The sequence below is a fragment of the Magnolia sinica genome, chromosome 11 (assembly GCF_029962835.1).
Source record: "Magnolia sinica isolate HGM2019 chromosome 11, MsV1, whole genome shotgun sequence".
Lineage (NCBI taxonomy): Eukaryota > Viridiplantae > Streptophyta > Magnoliopsida > Magnoliales > Magnoliaceae > Magnolia > Magnolia sinica.
In genome coordinates, this window is record NC_080583.1 from 67,495,984 (window position 1) to 67,512,085 (window position 16,102).

Below are 16,102 nucleotides of genomic sequence, written 5' to 3' on the forward strand. Positions count from 1 at the left end.
TCTTTTGTTTGGTTGGTTGGGCAGAAACATATGTAAACTAAAGATGGATCTTTAGAAAAGATCGATGATTTTTTTGCAAGGGTGATGCCGAGTCTATAGATCATCTATTCATTCATTACTCATTTGTGCAACGATTGTGGTCCACCTTATGGATCTCCAGCGTGGTATGGGTGATTCCATTGTTAGTGGATGGCCTGCTATGAATGGGGCATGGAATTCTATCTTCGGAGTAGTGTTCTGGCATCTTCTTTAGTTTTGCCTTGCTTTGGAATATATAGGGAGCACAATAGGTGGTGCTTTCTTGACAGACAAGGTCCGTCGGAAGAGATAGCGTGGAAAGCAGAGAGGAATGTCATAGAATGGACTTCATGGATTCAAAAGGTAAATGTACATGATTTTTCTTCTTTGTTTGGGATGTAGTACTATATACTGTTTGGGATGTAACACCTTGTGTATTTTTTGTTGCTTTGATTTTTTTTTTCAAGCAATCTTTCAACAAATCAGATCCTAGATCTATTATCCTTCCAAAAGAAAAAAGAGAGGATCTTTTTGCATATTCCTGCAACAGTTTTGTACTAAGCCCTAGTGCAGATTTTTGTTATATAGGATCACAATTTCAAGAAAACAAGGTAATTTGAATTAATTACAGCATTTTCTTCAATATCTCCATATCACTTGGCTTATGAAATAGCATTTTTTGACACACACGCAGTAGATAAGTGACTTATTTCGAGAAGTTTGGTTTATGATAGTATGTGGTCATGGGCTCGAGTACCCATTGCACTGAAATCCCACTAGTGTGGGTGCATGTGTATCGAAAAAAAAAAAAAAGGCCCTTCATCTCCTAGCACGGATGCTTGCACATATGGGCACTTAAAGGTGATTGGTGCACGCGTTGCATATATCTCATGAGCATGTGTTGCGCATGTGAAATGCTTAAGATGGATGGCAGCCATACGGCACATGTGACTCAATAGCATATGCAGCAAACATAGGGCATTTGAAGATAAGGATGGCACATTTTGCACATGGCCAGCTAGGGTGTGTGACACACTTAAGCGTGAGTCACAAAAGATGGGCGAACACACATATTGCACATGGAAAAATGGCACAATCTAATGCTTTAAGGTGGATGGACGATGGTACATGCTGCACATATAGCACACTAGCACATGTGAGGCACTTAAAGATGGATGGTGAGACAAGCGACTACCACTTAAGAGTAGGAGTCATCTTTTCTCGTTTCCCTCAATTTTTTGAAAATAGGTTTCATAAGTCTGAGTGAGGAAATGGTATTTTTAAGGAAATGAGAGGATTAAAAAAAAAAATGATTACATGAAATTTACAAAAACAAACAACAAAAATACCATTTTCATGAAATAGACGTTTCCTCAATTAACAAATCCAAACATGCCCTAAATGTAATCACAACAAGAGAACGAAAGAAGCAAAAAATATGTATCCTTGAACTATACACAATAATAGCAAAACCATGGTAGTTTACATGAACACCAGAATATGTATAAAAAAAAATATAAAAGAAGAAGAAGAAGCAGAAATTTGTGCTCTGGTTTTTGATGCCCCGTGATCGACTAGTAGTCAAAAACCCCCTTTACTCCTTCAAGGTCCTCTCCCACTGACACCCTGATATGAGCAAATCAAAACCCAACGAATGAAGCAGTGTCAAACTAAAATACCCAACAAGCATTAGCTCTCCGTGAAGGTGATCCCATTCAGTTCTTCAGAAAAATCATAAGATAGTTGTTTTCATACATAGCAGGTGATTTTACATCTCAACATCCAGTAGCAAGATTCATGATAGAACGGTGGGTCGGTGTAAAAAGTCAGACCAAAAACATGTAGTTAAGGGCTTGTTTGCACACAACGACGCAAAAGGGGGTTCCTGGAAATGGGAGTCTCCTTGTTTTGCCAGTCGACTCCACAACCGGTGAGTAGACTTTTAGCACCTATTTCATGAGTGGGGAATCAGACAGGGTTTGTGAAAAGTGCATCCAAACACACGATATGAAGTGTTTAGCTCTACAGTGTTGAAGCATTAAACGTGCGTCATAATGGTGTGTTCAAACAGGCCCTAGGTCATGCAGCTAAGTCAAACAACAACATGCAGCTGTGACAGTGGTTAGCTCTCATTGAATTTTGGGGTGTTTTTAGCATAACAATAGCCAAAAATGTTGGCAATCAATGACATCCCAATTCGATGATTTCAACTCATAAGGATTATATCAGGTGTCCGCAACGATGACATGGGCACATCCATGGTTTCATACTTGAACTTGGTGAAGGCCGATCTGGTTTAGCACCAGGAATCATATACCATGGGCCTGACTCGGTGATTTGGCTGATCAGGCCAAGTCACCCCGTGCAACTTGTCCAACTGAAGGTTACATGAAACAGTCAGCTGCCAATGCATCCACCGTGCAGACACCATGCACGCGAGTGGCACCCATGGTTGGAAAATCTAGACCGTTGATATATTATGGATCATTCTGGATGGACCATGCTCCAAATAATTTCCATATTGGTGGCTATAGATACTAAGATGGTTAAGAACAACATTACACATTCACCTGAAATCATATAGGTCACTGAATTACTCGTTTTTTTTTTAAAAAGGACACTGAAAAGTCCCAAGCTGGAATTTTTTTGGGGCATGCTCCATGCAATATACCAATCAGCAGATCAATGGTCAGGATTACTGGGCCATGGGCTCTATTTGTCGGAATTGGAAAGAGGGTGATATAGCCAAATTGCCCCTGACTCATCCAGGACAACTCAACTCAAAACCGGACAAGTTGGCCCGAGTCACTTTGACTGAAAACCATGGGCATATCAAACAAATTCATAATAGATTTAAACAGTGAATTGTAGTAAATAATAGTTTAGACTATCAAGTCACCATAAATTGTTGTTGCTGCTGCTGCTGTTATTTTAATGAATTTTAGTTGAGTTCACAGATTTTCATCATTTGATGAAGTAGACCAAGAAAAGCGGGGTAAACTAGTTAAGGCCTGGATCTGCTGCTTGGGACCCAAGTTAGCAAGGCACACTGCTTCTTGAGGGAAGAGCCCAGCTTGAGTCATGAATCCTAATGTAACAGTTACAGTCTGTGTGAACTGATTATGTGATACATTGAAAGAAAACTAATGCAGATGGCCAGTACTGTAACTGCAGACAGCTTATCATTGGGTTACCTCCGTTTTGATGTGTCTTGCCCTGAAATTAAGCTTGTGTAACGTGATAATTGGATATGAAAAACATTGCATAGGGAAGTGATACCTACAGGCAAGGTACCATAACTTGTGGTACCATGCCCTCTTTCCTGCCAACATGCCACTTGTGCAGGACATCAGTACAATGAAAACAGTAGGCCATGCCATGAAGATCACCTGACACAAAAATAGGCTAGTCTGGTCATCAGTTGGGCCACACCATTGGAATCAGTGCACAACAGTGGTCTGACCCAACATTGAGGTGTGGCCCACTACGGATAATTTACTGCTGAACCTGCTAACCATGAGGGCCTGCAAACCATCTCTCTCACCGGTAGTTACTGAATTGGAGAAGCATAAGCAAATCACTTGGGTCAAGAAGAGAAGAGAATCATAATAATATGAACTTTCCTAGGAAATAACAAAAATGGCGTCAAAAAGAAATAAAATCAAAAGGAGGCATTGGACTTCTCAACATGCATACCGGTTGGATTTAATAAGTGAATACTAGTGGGACCTCCAGTAATGCCGAGGGTGAATGAAAAGGGTGACAAATCAAGCTCATGTCCTATCACACGTGAACCCCCCACAGTATACATGAGACATGACATACATGAACCCCATGTCACATTCTTTAGTCAAACCTTGTTTTATTGCTATATCCCCCAAAAATTAAGAAGAAGAAGAAGAAGAAAAGAAAAAGAAAAAGAAAAATATCATTATGACTATCCTTATCATCTGATCCACATCCATAAAATTGACGCTTAAACAATATGACTCGTTGACACAAAACATTCTATACCTACAGGCTACGACTCATGTTTTAGGGCCTGTTTGGATAATGGACTACCGCGGTAATGTGGTGTAAAAAATCACATCATTGCATCATGTCTTTAATTGGATATTGCCAAGTGTCAAATCATGCTAATATTCCAGAATCACAGCAGAAAACGGATGGGCGGAGGTGTGTTCACATGGCATAGTTTCGTGGGCCTCACCATGATGTGTGTTATATCCACACCATCCATCCTTATTGGGTGATCATTTTATGGAATGAGACAAAAAATGAGGTGGATCCAAACCAGAAATGGACCACACCACAGAAGGCAATGGAATTGAGTGCCTGCCATTGCAAGCTTCTTGGGGCCACAAAAGTGCTGGATCTTCGGCATTTTTAGGGACATGCCTTAAAATGATATTGCAAAATGGATGGACGGTGTGGATATAATATGTATTAATGAAAGTACATCCATGCATATCTAACCACCGAGAATACTATACGGATGGAAAGTGTAGCTAGCTGTAGGAGTATTGCATACAAGTACAACCACTATCATGGTTTACCTTTGACTACTGTGGTAATAATAATCATTACTCATTTACCATATATTACAGCCCATTACTGTGGTAATCAGTAATCCAAACAGGCCCTTAGTGGTTCAACAATAGATCTGATGGAACACAGGTTGGATGGATGATCCTATCAAATACTCTAGACATAACTATCCTGACCCTTCAACAAATGGCATAAAAATGGATATTTGATCAAAACAGAGCATGAGTCACATGCCCATACAATAAGAAAAACCAAAAACATAACTATCCTATCAAATATTTCTCTGTTTACTTTCTTTGTTAGTATTTTAGAGAGCAAGAGCTCCAATTAGTGTCCCCTCTCCTTTTTGAGGCACTTTGTTTGGGATTTATTTTGTGACTAATTTACGAAATCCATCTTTTTGCTTCCATCCCTGATAGCATAAAAACTTAATCATGCCCATGGGTGTATGAGGCCCACTTTGTCTCAAGTATGAGGGACGCAAAATGCATTAGGCCCAAGGGTTTTATGTTTGGTTCACATGCTCCACCAGTGTTCATCTAACCACCCAAGCTTGACCCCTCCTAGGTAGTATAGCAATGGGGAGGGTGACCCAACCTTGTAGGGCCAAGGCTCAGGCCCCTAAACTTGGCCTCAAGGGTCTTTTGCCAAGTCATGCTTGGGCCAATGATCTAGTTCACCATCACATAGGTCATCATTATACGAAAAGAATGCATGGTTTAAAGACAAGTGTGAGTTGTTCCCCATTCACCACACATGTATAGTTTAAATACTTTTTGGATCCAAGTCATGTCTCAATTATCCAAACTATTTATATGATGGGACTCGTCGTAAATGGAGGATACCTAAAAAATCTTAAATTGGATGACTTTCAAACCTTTAGTCACTTGAATAATTTCCTTACAATGGCAGACCCTGTAGGGCAAGTCTAGGGCCAAGGCCTTTCAACCTGATTAGGATCAAGGCTAAGCTAGGGCAACCTCATCCCTGCCCTAGCCCAGCCCATTGCCACCCTTATTTCTAGGATGGCTACTCTCTAAACTCGGTCACCCTCTTGGATACCTTGGTAGTACTCCCCAAATACGACCAACCTCCTTTCATACAATGTTCGAGTTGTCAGTGTCGCTACAAGTTTCGCTGACCAGAGATAGAGATATAATATCTTTATCGCCGATAATATCGCCGATAACTGGAAATTCGGGAAAAAAAGGGAATAACACGAGGAAAACGGTGGAATTTTTTAGTGAAACTTCATGACAAGCCTGAATACACATATTTGCATATTTAGAAATTATATATATATATATATATATATATATATATATATATATATATATATATACAAAAAATTTGCATTACATAACTGTAGGGCCCATTGTGATGTATGTGCCTTATATCCACATCGCCCATCAAATATGACAGCTCCTTTTAAGGCATGATCAGAAAAATGAACAAGATCCAAATCTTAAGTGGACCATACCACATGAAACAAACCATTGTGATTAAATCACCACCACTGAAAACTTCATGGGGTCCACCGAAATGTTTATTTGCCATCCAATCTATTGATATGGTCACAAAGACATGGATGAAGAGACCACACAAATATCAGCATAACCAAAACTTTCATGGCCCATGATAAATTTGATTGGTTGATTACCACTGTTTCCTATATTATGGTCCACCTACTATTAAGATCTACTTGTTTTTTTTGGAGCATGCCCTAAAATGAGTTTTCAAAACAAATAGACGAAGTGGATATAAGGTACATGAATCACAGTGGGCCCCGCGGTTAGGGATTCCACCCACCTCAGTGGATACATACCCATTAAAGCTGTGCCCGGCTTGGGTGCAACCCCAGAATATCAAAGTGAGTGGGACGCTGGGCCCACCTTAATGCATACATTGTATATCCATGCCGTTCATCTGTTTTTCCAGCCTAACTTAGAGTGTGGTCTAATAAATGAAGAAGCAATTTCCGGCGGAGCATACCACAACAAACAATTTGTTGATTATCCAACCTATTGATAAGGCCAAACAGACCTAGATGAAAGAAAAGCAAATATCTATTTGATCTAAAACTTTTCTAATGTTTTTAATAGCCAATAATCATTGTTTCTGATCGTGTGATCTACATGAAAATTATATCTGCTTCAATTTTTGGAGGACCATGGCCTAATTTAATTTGAAAAAACAGATGGACGGCATGGATATACAATGAATGCATAGATGTGAGCCCTACGATGAGGGTCCCACCCACATCGTTGGTTCCAGGTCTCACCCAACTCTCCCTCCAAAATCGGGGCAAATTGCATGTTTGCCACACCACCGATTTCTTTGGTGTGTTGATGTCACCAAGTTTTGTGGCCGCCACCATGACGTATGTGTTGTATCCACACCGTCCATTCATTTGGAGAGATCATTTTAGGGTACGAGACAAAGAATGAGGCGGATTCAGAGCAGTAGTGGACCCACCATAGAAAACAATGGGGAGAGTGACGCCACCGTTGAAACCTTCCTAAGGTCCACCATGATGTTTATTTGAGATCCAACCCTTTCATAAGTTAACACAGGCACGACATAAGGGAAAAAACAAATATCAGCTTGATCTAAAATTTTTGTAGCCATTAGAAGTCTTTAATGGTGGGCGGCACTCTCCCCACTATTTTCTGTGGTGGGGTACACTGGAACTTTGGATCTAAATCATTCTTTGTATCATGCTTTAAAATGATCTCTTCAAATGTATGGACGGTGTGGATACAACACATACATCATGGTGGGGCCCACTTAACTTGGTGACATAACTTCGGTAAGGACTAGGGAGTCTCGCTGCTCAATGGCTGGACGCAGATTTCTTGCGAAAGCCTTTGTAGGATGTTCCAGCACTAGGATGCTAGGTGGGGCCTACCATGATGTTTGCTATAAATCCACACCGTTAATCTATTTTGGGAGGTCATTTTAGGGCATGATACAAAAATGAGATGTATCCAAGACTCAAGTGGTCCGTACGAGAGGAAACAATTTAGATTTAATAACCACCATTTGAACCATTCGTATGGCCACAAAGGTTCATATCAAGTGATATTTTTGGCGATATTTTTGGTGTTTTCAATTCATCCGAGTGGGAATGACTTATAAACGGTTTGGATGGCATATAAATATAAAGGAAGATGCCAGGAAGTTTTCAACGGTAGGAAACTCTTTTCCTGGTTTTCCCTCTCGTCCGACCCACTTGAGTCTTGGATCCAACTCATTTTTGGTCGCATGTACTAAAATGAACTCCCACAAGGGATGGACAGTTTCGATTTATCACCAAAATCACTGTAGGCCCCACCTTGCATCACAGCGCATGAACCTTTCCCAGGAAATTCGCGTCCTGGGTGCTAATCCACGGAAGCAGATTGGCTGGTGTACCACACACCAGCTATATAGCTGTTGTAGGTACGTGTCGTGCGAAGACGAGCACTGACGCTCCTCGAGCTCCAAGTTGTACGAACGGTTCAAAGGAGATCCAAGTTACATGGGCCCCACAGTGATGTATTTATTATATCTATAGCGTTCATCTATTTTTATAGATTATTTTAGAGCATTATCCAAAAAATGAATCATATCCAAAGATCATCTGGACCACACCGCAAATAGCATCGAAGATAATGATTTTCACCGTTAAAATATTCGTAGGGCCTACCATAACGTTTATTTTCCATCCAATCTGTTCATTAGGCACAAAGACCTGAATGAAGCGGAAAAACAAATTTCATATTTATCCAAAACTTTTGTGACCCCAAAAAGGGTTTCAATGGTAGACGTTCAATCCCCCACTGCTTTTTACAGTGTGGTCCACTTGATAGTTAGATTTGTCTTATTTTTCGTCTCAAGCCTTAAGACGAGCTCGCCAAATGGATGGACGGTTTGGATATAACACACGTCATGATCAGACCCACAAAACTTGCTGACGTCAATGCAGCAGTCCGCTTCCCTAATCCGCATCCGTCAAAATGGCAACTAAAGCCCTTTTTTTTCCGAAACCATATAGGGTTCCGGTTCTTCCTTCCCAGAACCCTAAATCCAAAAATCTCCCTCTCAAATACACTCCGAAATTGAAGGGAATCGAAGATTTTTTCGCACTTCCTACGAACGGCACACCGCTTCAATCGATTGTCCCTCTTCTACAAGTACCGAATGCACTCTTGAAGAGACTCAATCCACCCACATCGGTGAAAAGACTCGATCCCTAAGCTCCTGCTCTGATACCATTCTGATAGCAGACAACCAACCAACACACCAAAAGCTCCAAAGATGTTGAGGAAGAACCGGTTTATCCCTCTATGCAGGCCCTCCTAGGCAAAACTTAGGCGAGACCTCCCTATGGGCAACCCCCGCGTTGCACGAGTCCCTGAATCACATGATCCCACAATGGTCCCTAACTCATGGCCATTTTGCATCTTACAAAACCCACCTTGTGGGCCACCCCACCCCAGCGTAAAAATACGGTGCATCCTTGGAGACACCAAGATGCCCCTACATCATCCCACATCACCAAAAAACCTTTCTCAACACCCTCCATGTTCCTAGTAACTACCAACAAAATTGATGCAGTCCCACGGCCTACATAGGCCCACTATAGGGCCCCGCCCACTTAGGTCCGTATAGGCCCACTGAATGGCCCAACAAGACATACGCAGATAGCCCATAGAGCCCAACATGTGCTAATTTTTGGGCTAATTATTTATAAATTTAGAAATTATTTACTATTTTTGGGAGATATGAGGGCTGATTTAAAGATGTGATGAGGGTGTAATTGATGTGATTGAAATTATGGAGTAGATTTAAATATTTGATGGTTTTCCATGTTTGCTTTTCATTAGACTTTTGTTGTGTGAATAAAGAATAGATTAGTTGTGATAAATTGTGATTGATTCTCTTACTTGTAGAGATTTTAATTAAGGATTCCTTTAGAATCTATAAAAGGGGGGTGGTGGTGTAGGAGTTAGTAGATTTGATTTTATTTTTTTTTCTAGGCGTGTTTTTTCCTTAAGCTCTGTAAGAGAAAACGTTGATATCAATAAAAGATCTCTCCCTCTCTACTCCATTATTCTTTTAAGTATTCTTTTTTAATTTCTTTGCAATTTGGGTATCGAGATCTCATTGATTCAATAACTGGGTTGCACCGAAAATCCACCCCGCGTCTCTCTCTTCTACAACACACCACATTCCTAGTAATTTCTGATAGAAGACATTCTCTCTCGCCTACAAAAAACACATCTCTCCTTCTCCCTCTCCCTCTCCCTCTCCCTCTCCCTCTCCTCTCTCTTTCCCTTAACAAAGAAGATGAAGAAATTGCAAAAAACAAAATATTGATCAATTTCCCATGCATTACATTTCAAAAAATAAATACAAATGGTTCTCTAATCATTGTTGTTTTATCTAGTTGCTTGCAATTTATCATGAGATTTGTAGATAATTTAAGAAATTTTACTTATTTTCAGTTTTTTTAACTCGGTGCCTTTGTCTCTATAAAATACTAATGAAGAAAGTAAAAAATAAATAAATAAATATAAATATAAATAATATTTGAGTACATCAATCTATGGAACAATGGAAGAAAAAAAAGTGTACAGCAATGTATGGAACATAACTCATGCTACGTTTTATCATCGGTTGTGCACTTGTATGCGAGTTTTTTTAAGGTTCATGAGAGTTGTCCATAGAATTTGATAGGAATCATCATCCAACATATGTTCCATTAAATCAACTATTGTGTCATTGAAACTGAGCCATAGGTATAGAATATTTCATATCAGCAAGTCATATTGGTTACGCATCCATTTTATGGATGTTGATCAGATGGTAAGAACATTCATAATGAGAATTTTTTTTGTTTTTGTATGTGGCAATCAAACAAGGTTCGATTTAGAGAAACGTGACATTGGATTCAAGTATGTCATGTGTATCATGGAGAAGTCACATGTGATAAAACATGGGCTTGATTTCCCAACCTCTTTTGCATCCTTGCATCACCAAGGATCCCACTAGTTCGTGCCTTTGTTCTTCTTGGTAACTTCCTTCCATCCCAGTCATCTAACCACACCCAGACTATAAATGCCTACATGGGGCATCCTAGCATATATAACTGTCATATTTACCACCTTGACCCATTTCATCAATGGCACAAAAACCAATCTCATGGATTGGATTCGAATAGTGGGTATAAAAGATATTTCTTGAAAAGTAGTTCTGTCCATGGGTATTGTGTTGTCAATGTGCCAAGCAAAAGCTGAGAAAAATCAAAATTTTGAATAGAACCATTCCAACCACTCCAAAGACCGAACGTAAAGCAATACTGCCCCCCAGCCCGTCACCGGCAGCACTGGTATTATTAGCTTACTATAACAAATCATCTAGTATTGATTCAATCATGATGGGATATGATCAAACGATCAATTTGCAGCTTTTGCTTCATCTAACCTTTCACAAAATTCTAAACATTTTTATTTCTGATTCTAACATTTTCCGACAAAGAATGTGCAAACTAGAAATGAGAACAAGCAAACATCAAATAATAATAATAATTTATTTTTTTCCTTACTTGTGCATACAGTACTTGTACTCCTGGCCCCTAATGTAATCCTTCTCCCCTTCTTCCAGCTGACAAAATAAAATAAATATTTTAAATGAATATCAAAAAAAATTTTAAAAAAATGACGAAAGATAATTCCTCTAATCAGGAAAAGAAAAAGAAAAAAGGAAAAAAAAAAAAAAAAAAGCTCCAAGCGTATGAAAATTATAGAACTGCCCGCTTGAAATAGAAGAGAAGTACACACCGGATCGCTCTCGTAGACGAGCTCGTAACAAACAGGAGAAAGGCACCGCAACGCGCAATTCTCTTTCGCAATCATCGACGACTTGCATTGCCATCCCCACAATCCACTTCACCGCCACAACAGCATAAGATTATAAATAAATAAATAATGAAAAAAATCATTAATATATATATATATATATAGAAAGAGAGATTCTCATGAAATGTTGATGTTTACCTTTCAATGTCTTCATAGCAAGCGTTCTTCTTCTCTCTGATCTCATTGTCCTGATTTTCCAGATGAGAAATATCGATAGAGATTAAAGAAAATCGAGAAAAATCAGAGCCCTAAAGAGAGATGAAGGGATGCTTACAGAAATGGGGCGAGGAGATTTAGCCGATGCCGTAAAAGCAAAAGAGCTGAGAAATCCAGCAATCGCAAGACAGATGAGCGTGGAATTTAGGGTTTTGTGAGGCTTTGCCATGAATGGCATCGATCGAATTCACCAGGGCCCGAGATTTTGGGGGCTCGTATGCTGCGACAAATATCGCCGAGATTATGAAACTCTCGCGATACTTCTATTTTTTCGCGAAATTTTAAGTGAACGCTTCCATCTCGATAATATCGCGAGAATTTTAAAACGCTTGATGTTTCTAATTTATTGCGATTTTACGACGATATTAATCCAAATTTTACTCAAAAATTAAACTTATTCACTATATGTTTATATATTTAATATTTAACATTATTAATTAAAATAAATATTTTTATCATTTTATTATTGGCTAAATTTTCTTAAGAAAACCTTAAAATTTTGAAATCTCAATGAGAATCAATGCTTTCAATATTAGTATTATAGGGGTTATTATATGAAAAACATAAGATTTATTGCACAATGTTTCACTATTTTTTAAATAACATTAAAAAAATAACTAAATTTTTGAACGAAACTTTAAAAAATGTTTTAAAAAAAACTTCATTATAGCCTTGAAAATCAAAATATATATATTTTTTTTAAAGTACTCATGAGTTTCCTTTGTATAAGGTTTTGGGTTATGCATTGTCTACCATGGTTGATGCCATTATATAAAAAATTAAGTAATATAATTTATAAATCATAAAAAACATATATGAAAATATAATTAATTAATTATTTTTACTAATTACACGCCCATGTCTCAAGATCTAAAAATCAAGTTTATTTCCTCATCCGATAATGAGATTGGTGGACATTTCTTGTACAGCTGAGAATAAAAATATAATAAATAATCCAATTTTGGGGCTATGACTTAGTAATAGTGTTTCCACAATATAATTGGTTCAATTTAAGTTAATATATTACTAGGATATAATTTTTGAGAGCATGTTTATTGCATAATGCGCGTCATGCACATACAATTTGTGCATGACTTTAATATAGAATAGGAATCCCGTGGTTCATGTGGAGTTCCACCGTGATGTTTATGTGAAATCCAACTTGTTCACCTAGTGCTTCACCTTATGTTAGGTTTAGGGCCCTAAAAACTAGCCTTGTCCACAATTTAGGTGGATTATATAATTTTTAATGGTGTACATGCAATGTTCACCCTACAAATTATTTTCCTTGGTGTGGCCCATGTGTAATGTTGATGTAGTTTTTCGACAAACCCTTTATAACGTTTCTCCTTAAACCTGCACAGACAAAGTTAAGAGACAAAGGAGGCCCTGGTTCATTCAGGGGACTCTCCGATGCCTGAGTCAGGCTTGAGGTCTTGGAAAAGAGATCTGTTGGGTATTTTCAATTCTTAAGAACGTACCTTACGATGGAAGAAATTCGCCTATTTATAGGGTAGAGGGGATCCCATTATGGAGGGGGATCTTCCCTCATATCTTGGAGATCTGTTACGATCCGAGATCTTCTCGAGATTGCAGGTTCCCTTGATTATTGGGATTTGATTCTATCTTCCGGAGATTTTGGGAGAGATCTTTAAAGATCCTTCGGACCTTGTAGTTCCGCTTTAGGTCGTATCTCGAGGGGGGTGCCGAGTTGGAAACGATCGATATTGTTCTGCTCGATAGATCAGCATTCACCATTTTCAATCGTTAGCTGAGCCAGAAGAATAGTATTTCCCTCGTTCAGATGGTGAGACTTCTCGATTTTGCTAGGAGCGTTGTTTAGTTTACGGCGATCTATGACCGGGTTATGGCCGATTTGTGACTATTCTACAACTGATTTATGATCGATCTATGGCCGATCTATAACTGAGTATGGTCCATCTGTGGTCATCCCGTGATTGATCTATAGTCGACGTATAATCGATCTATGACTGAACTATGGCCAGTCTGCAATCGATCTGTGGCCAAGCTACGGTCGATCCATCATCGACATATGGATGGTCTATAGACGATCCATAACCGTCCTTTAGCTGACCTATGAATAGGTCGGTCTTTCAACCACTTATGTGGGCTTAAAAGTTCTTCGAGTGTCCTTGCATTTGCATTTTCCTTCTTGAAGGTCAACCTGCTTTCGGACGTGGAAACCTTGGTGATTGAGCACTGGTTTGTTCAATAGAGTTGGTCTATTCCATAAGCCGAATTTTGGATTTGCAAATTTTTTCCCCAATAGTGAGCTCCCCTTGCTTTTCGAACGGAATTCAAAAGGCAAGCTCAGTCATCATTAGGTCGGGTTATGAACGGGCCAGGTCGGTCCGCATTGTCATTAATGACTGGTATGGCAATCAGTGCATTAATCAAAGCGTCGTCCGCCTATAATCATGACACATCGTCGCATGGCTCAAGGTCACATGGAGCGTCAAGCCGTCACTTCGGCGCTAGCAGAATGAGATCGCGACACGTGGTGGTGCACTTGATGTCAGGAGCGAGCGGCACGTCGGGTCGTGACACGTGGCAAGCTGGGGTAGTTGGAGAGGCGTTCGTACGGCATGGAGTTAGCGTGCGTGTTAATCCATTGCCACGTGGCGTGGCTATTTAAAGAGAACCTTAACGCCTAAGGCTCTTCTCCCCTGCGCTCCATCTTCTTCCCCCTTTTCTGCTTTCCCCATTATTCTCACTGGTGCTGTGGCGATTGTTTCTGCCGCACTTGGTCCGAAATCCTGCCATTTTTAACTCCGATGAACTCCTCTTTCTTCTTCCTTTCCATTTTTCTATTCAATGACCAGTTCTAGGAGCTCGCGAGAGGGGATTTCTGGTGGCGAAAGTGGTGGCGAAAGTGGGGCAAGCAGTCGAACCCACCTTTGCCACTAGTAGTAATGGTAGATGCCGCTTTCTAGTATTCGTCATCGAGGAGAGTAGAGGAGAGATCTCGAGTGCAGAGGCCGGTGCCCTCTGCCAGGGCATTGGACTTATCTTCCAGGCATGAAAGGGGATTTTTGGTGGCGAAAGTGGTGGTGAAAGTGGGGTGAGCAGTCGAACCCACCTTCGCCACTAGTAGTAATGGTAGATGCCGCTTTCCGGTATTCGTCGTCGAGGAGAGTAAAGGAGAGATATCCAGTGCAGAGGTCGGTGCCCACTGCCAGGGCATTGGACTTATCTTCCATGCACGAAAGGGTGCCTAAGACGCAAGGGCTGAATGTGTCTTTGGCGACCGACCAAGTCGTTGAGGCACGCAACTCGCCTGACGATGATGGAGTGGGCGAGGAGGATCCGAGGGGGCCTGTGCCCTTTACTTTAACCGTGGATGAACTGATCCAGATCAAGCTCGGGTACCACATTCTCGAGTCTGTGATTTTTGGTCTTCCCTCAGCAAATGAACTTCCGGACCGACCTCCCGAAGGGGCAGTGGCGCTTTTCTAGGTCGCCTTCCAATGCGATCTGCGATTTTCGCTCCAGGGGATCGTTCAGCGTCTTTTGACCTGTCTTAGTTTAACCCCAAGACAGCTGACCCCGAATGGGTGGAGGGACTTGTTCAGCTGTGCAATCTTATGGGTTGAGCTTGAGCAGCTCGAGCTATTGGTGGACGAGTTCCTTCGCTTGTATCAGGTGAAGCCAAACACCCTTCAGCCTGGCTACTACTACTTCTCCGCCTGGCAGAACACTGGCAGAGCCTCGATAACCGACTCCCCTTCCTCCAATAAACATTGGAAGGATTAGTGGTTCTGGGTTTATGGATGTTGGGAGATGATTGACCCATAATCGATGTAGTCCTAAATCCCTCGAGCTTTCTCGAACCAGGTTCGTATAACAACGTTAGGTCGTCCTTCGTCGATCGGTTTATACTGTTAACTGACCTTATCCTCTTGGCTTGTTTCAGTCATTCCCAAGAATCCACCTCTGCTTGACAGCGAGTCCTTGGCTCAAATCCGGGATTTGCGAGCCCTTGACGAAGGTCAGCGATATTGGAGGGTCCTTCTCTAACCCAAGCAACTTCTCCTCAGCCGAGCTTCGAAACTTTGAACACTTCCCTGAGTTGATAACTCCTAACGCACTTATTTTTTTTGCAGAGATGCCTGAAGCCTGACTCTACATTCGACCTCCCTCCAAGGTTTGCGCACCTCCTCAGGATGAGGCGGCGACCCCGAGGAAGAAGAAGCAGTTTCGAACTCTATAGGGAAGGTCGGCCCTCCTCGCCCGGTGATCACCGTGGATGAGGGAGAGGGTAGGGAGGTGGAAACCTCCTCTAGAGTGGCAGGGATGGTTGCTTCTGAGCATGCCATCCCTGATGATGCTCAGAGAGGCACTGAGCCTCTGGTCGAGGCATGTCCTTCTGAGGGGGCAAAAGTCGGGGAAAGGTAAGC

The 16,102-nt window shown here is 40.8% G+C and overlaps 1 protein-coding gene across 1 annotated transcript; it reads right to left on the reverse strand.

The window, feature by feature from the left end:
• Positions 1-1,353: 1,353 nt before the first annotated feature.
• On the reverse strand, positions 1,354-11,918 carry LOC131219275 (uncharacterized). The gene is made up of 5 exons (XM_058214336.1): positions 11,743-11,918; positions 11,607-11,656; positions 11,391-11,496; positions 11,156-11,214; positions 1,354-1,644 (listed from the first exon to the last, which is right to left on the reverse strand). The coding sequence occupies exons 1-5, from the start codon at positions 11,860-11,862 to the stop codon at positions 1,593-1,595; spliced, it is 387 nt and encodes a 128-aa protein (XP_058070319.1). The 5' UTR covers positions 11,863-11,918; the 3' UTR covers positions 1,354-1,592.
• Positions 11,919-16,102: the final 4,184 nt, after the last annotated feature.

Bases quoted from the DNA above. Each gene is read 5' to 3' on its own strand.
- LOC131219275 (XM_058214336.1), bottom strand. From the start codon at position 11,862: ATGCCATTCATGGCAAAGCCTCACAAAACCCTAAATTCCACGCTCATC. The intron at 11,497-11,606 runs GTAAACATCAAC...GTGGCGGTGAAG, and splicing joins TGCTATGAAGACATTGAAAG to TGGATTGTGGGGATGGCAAT. The intron at 11,215-11,390 runs GTGTGTACTTCT...TTATTTTGTCAG, and splicing joins TCGTCTACGAGAGCGATCCG to CTGGAAGAAGGGGAGAAGGA.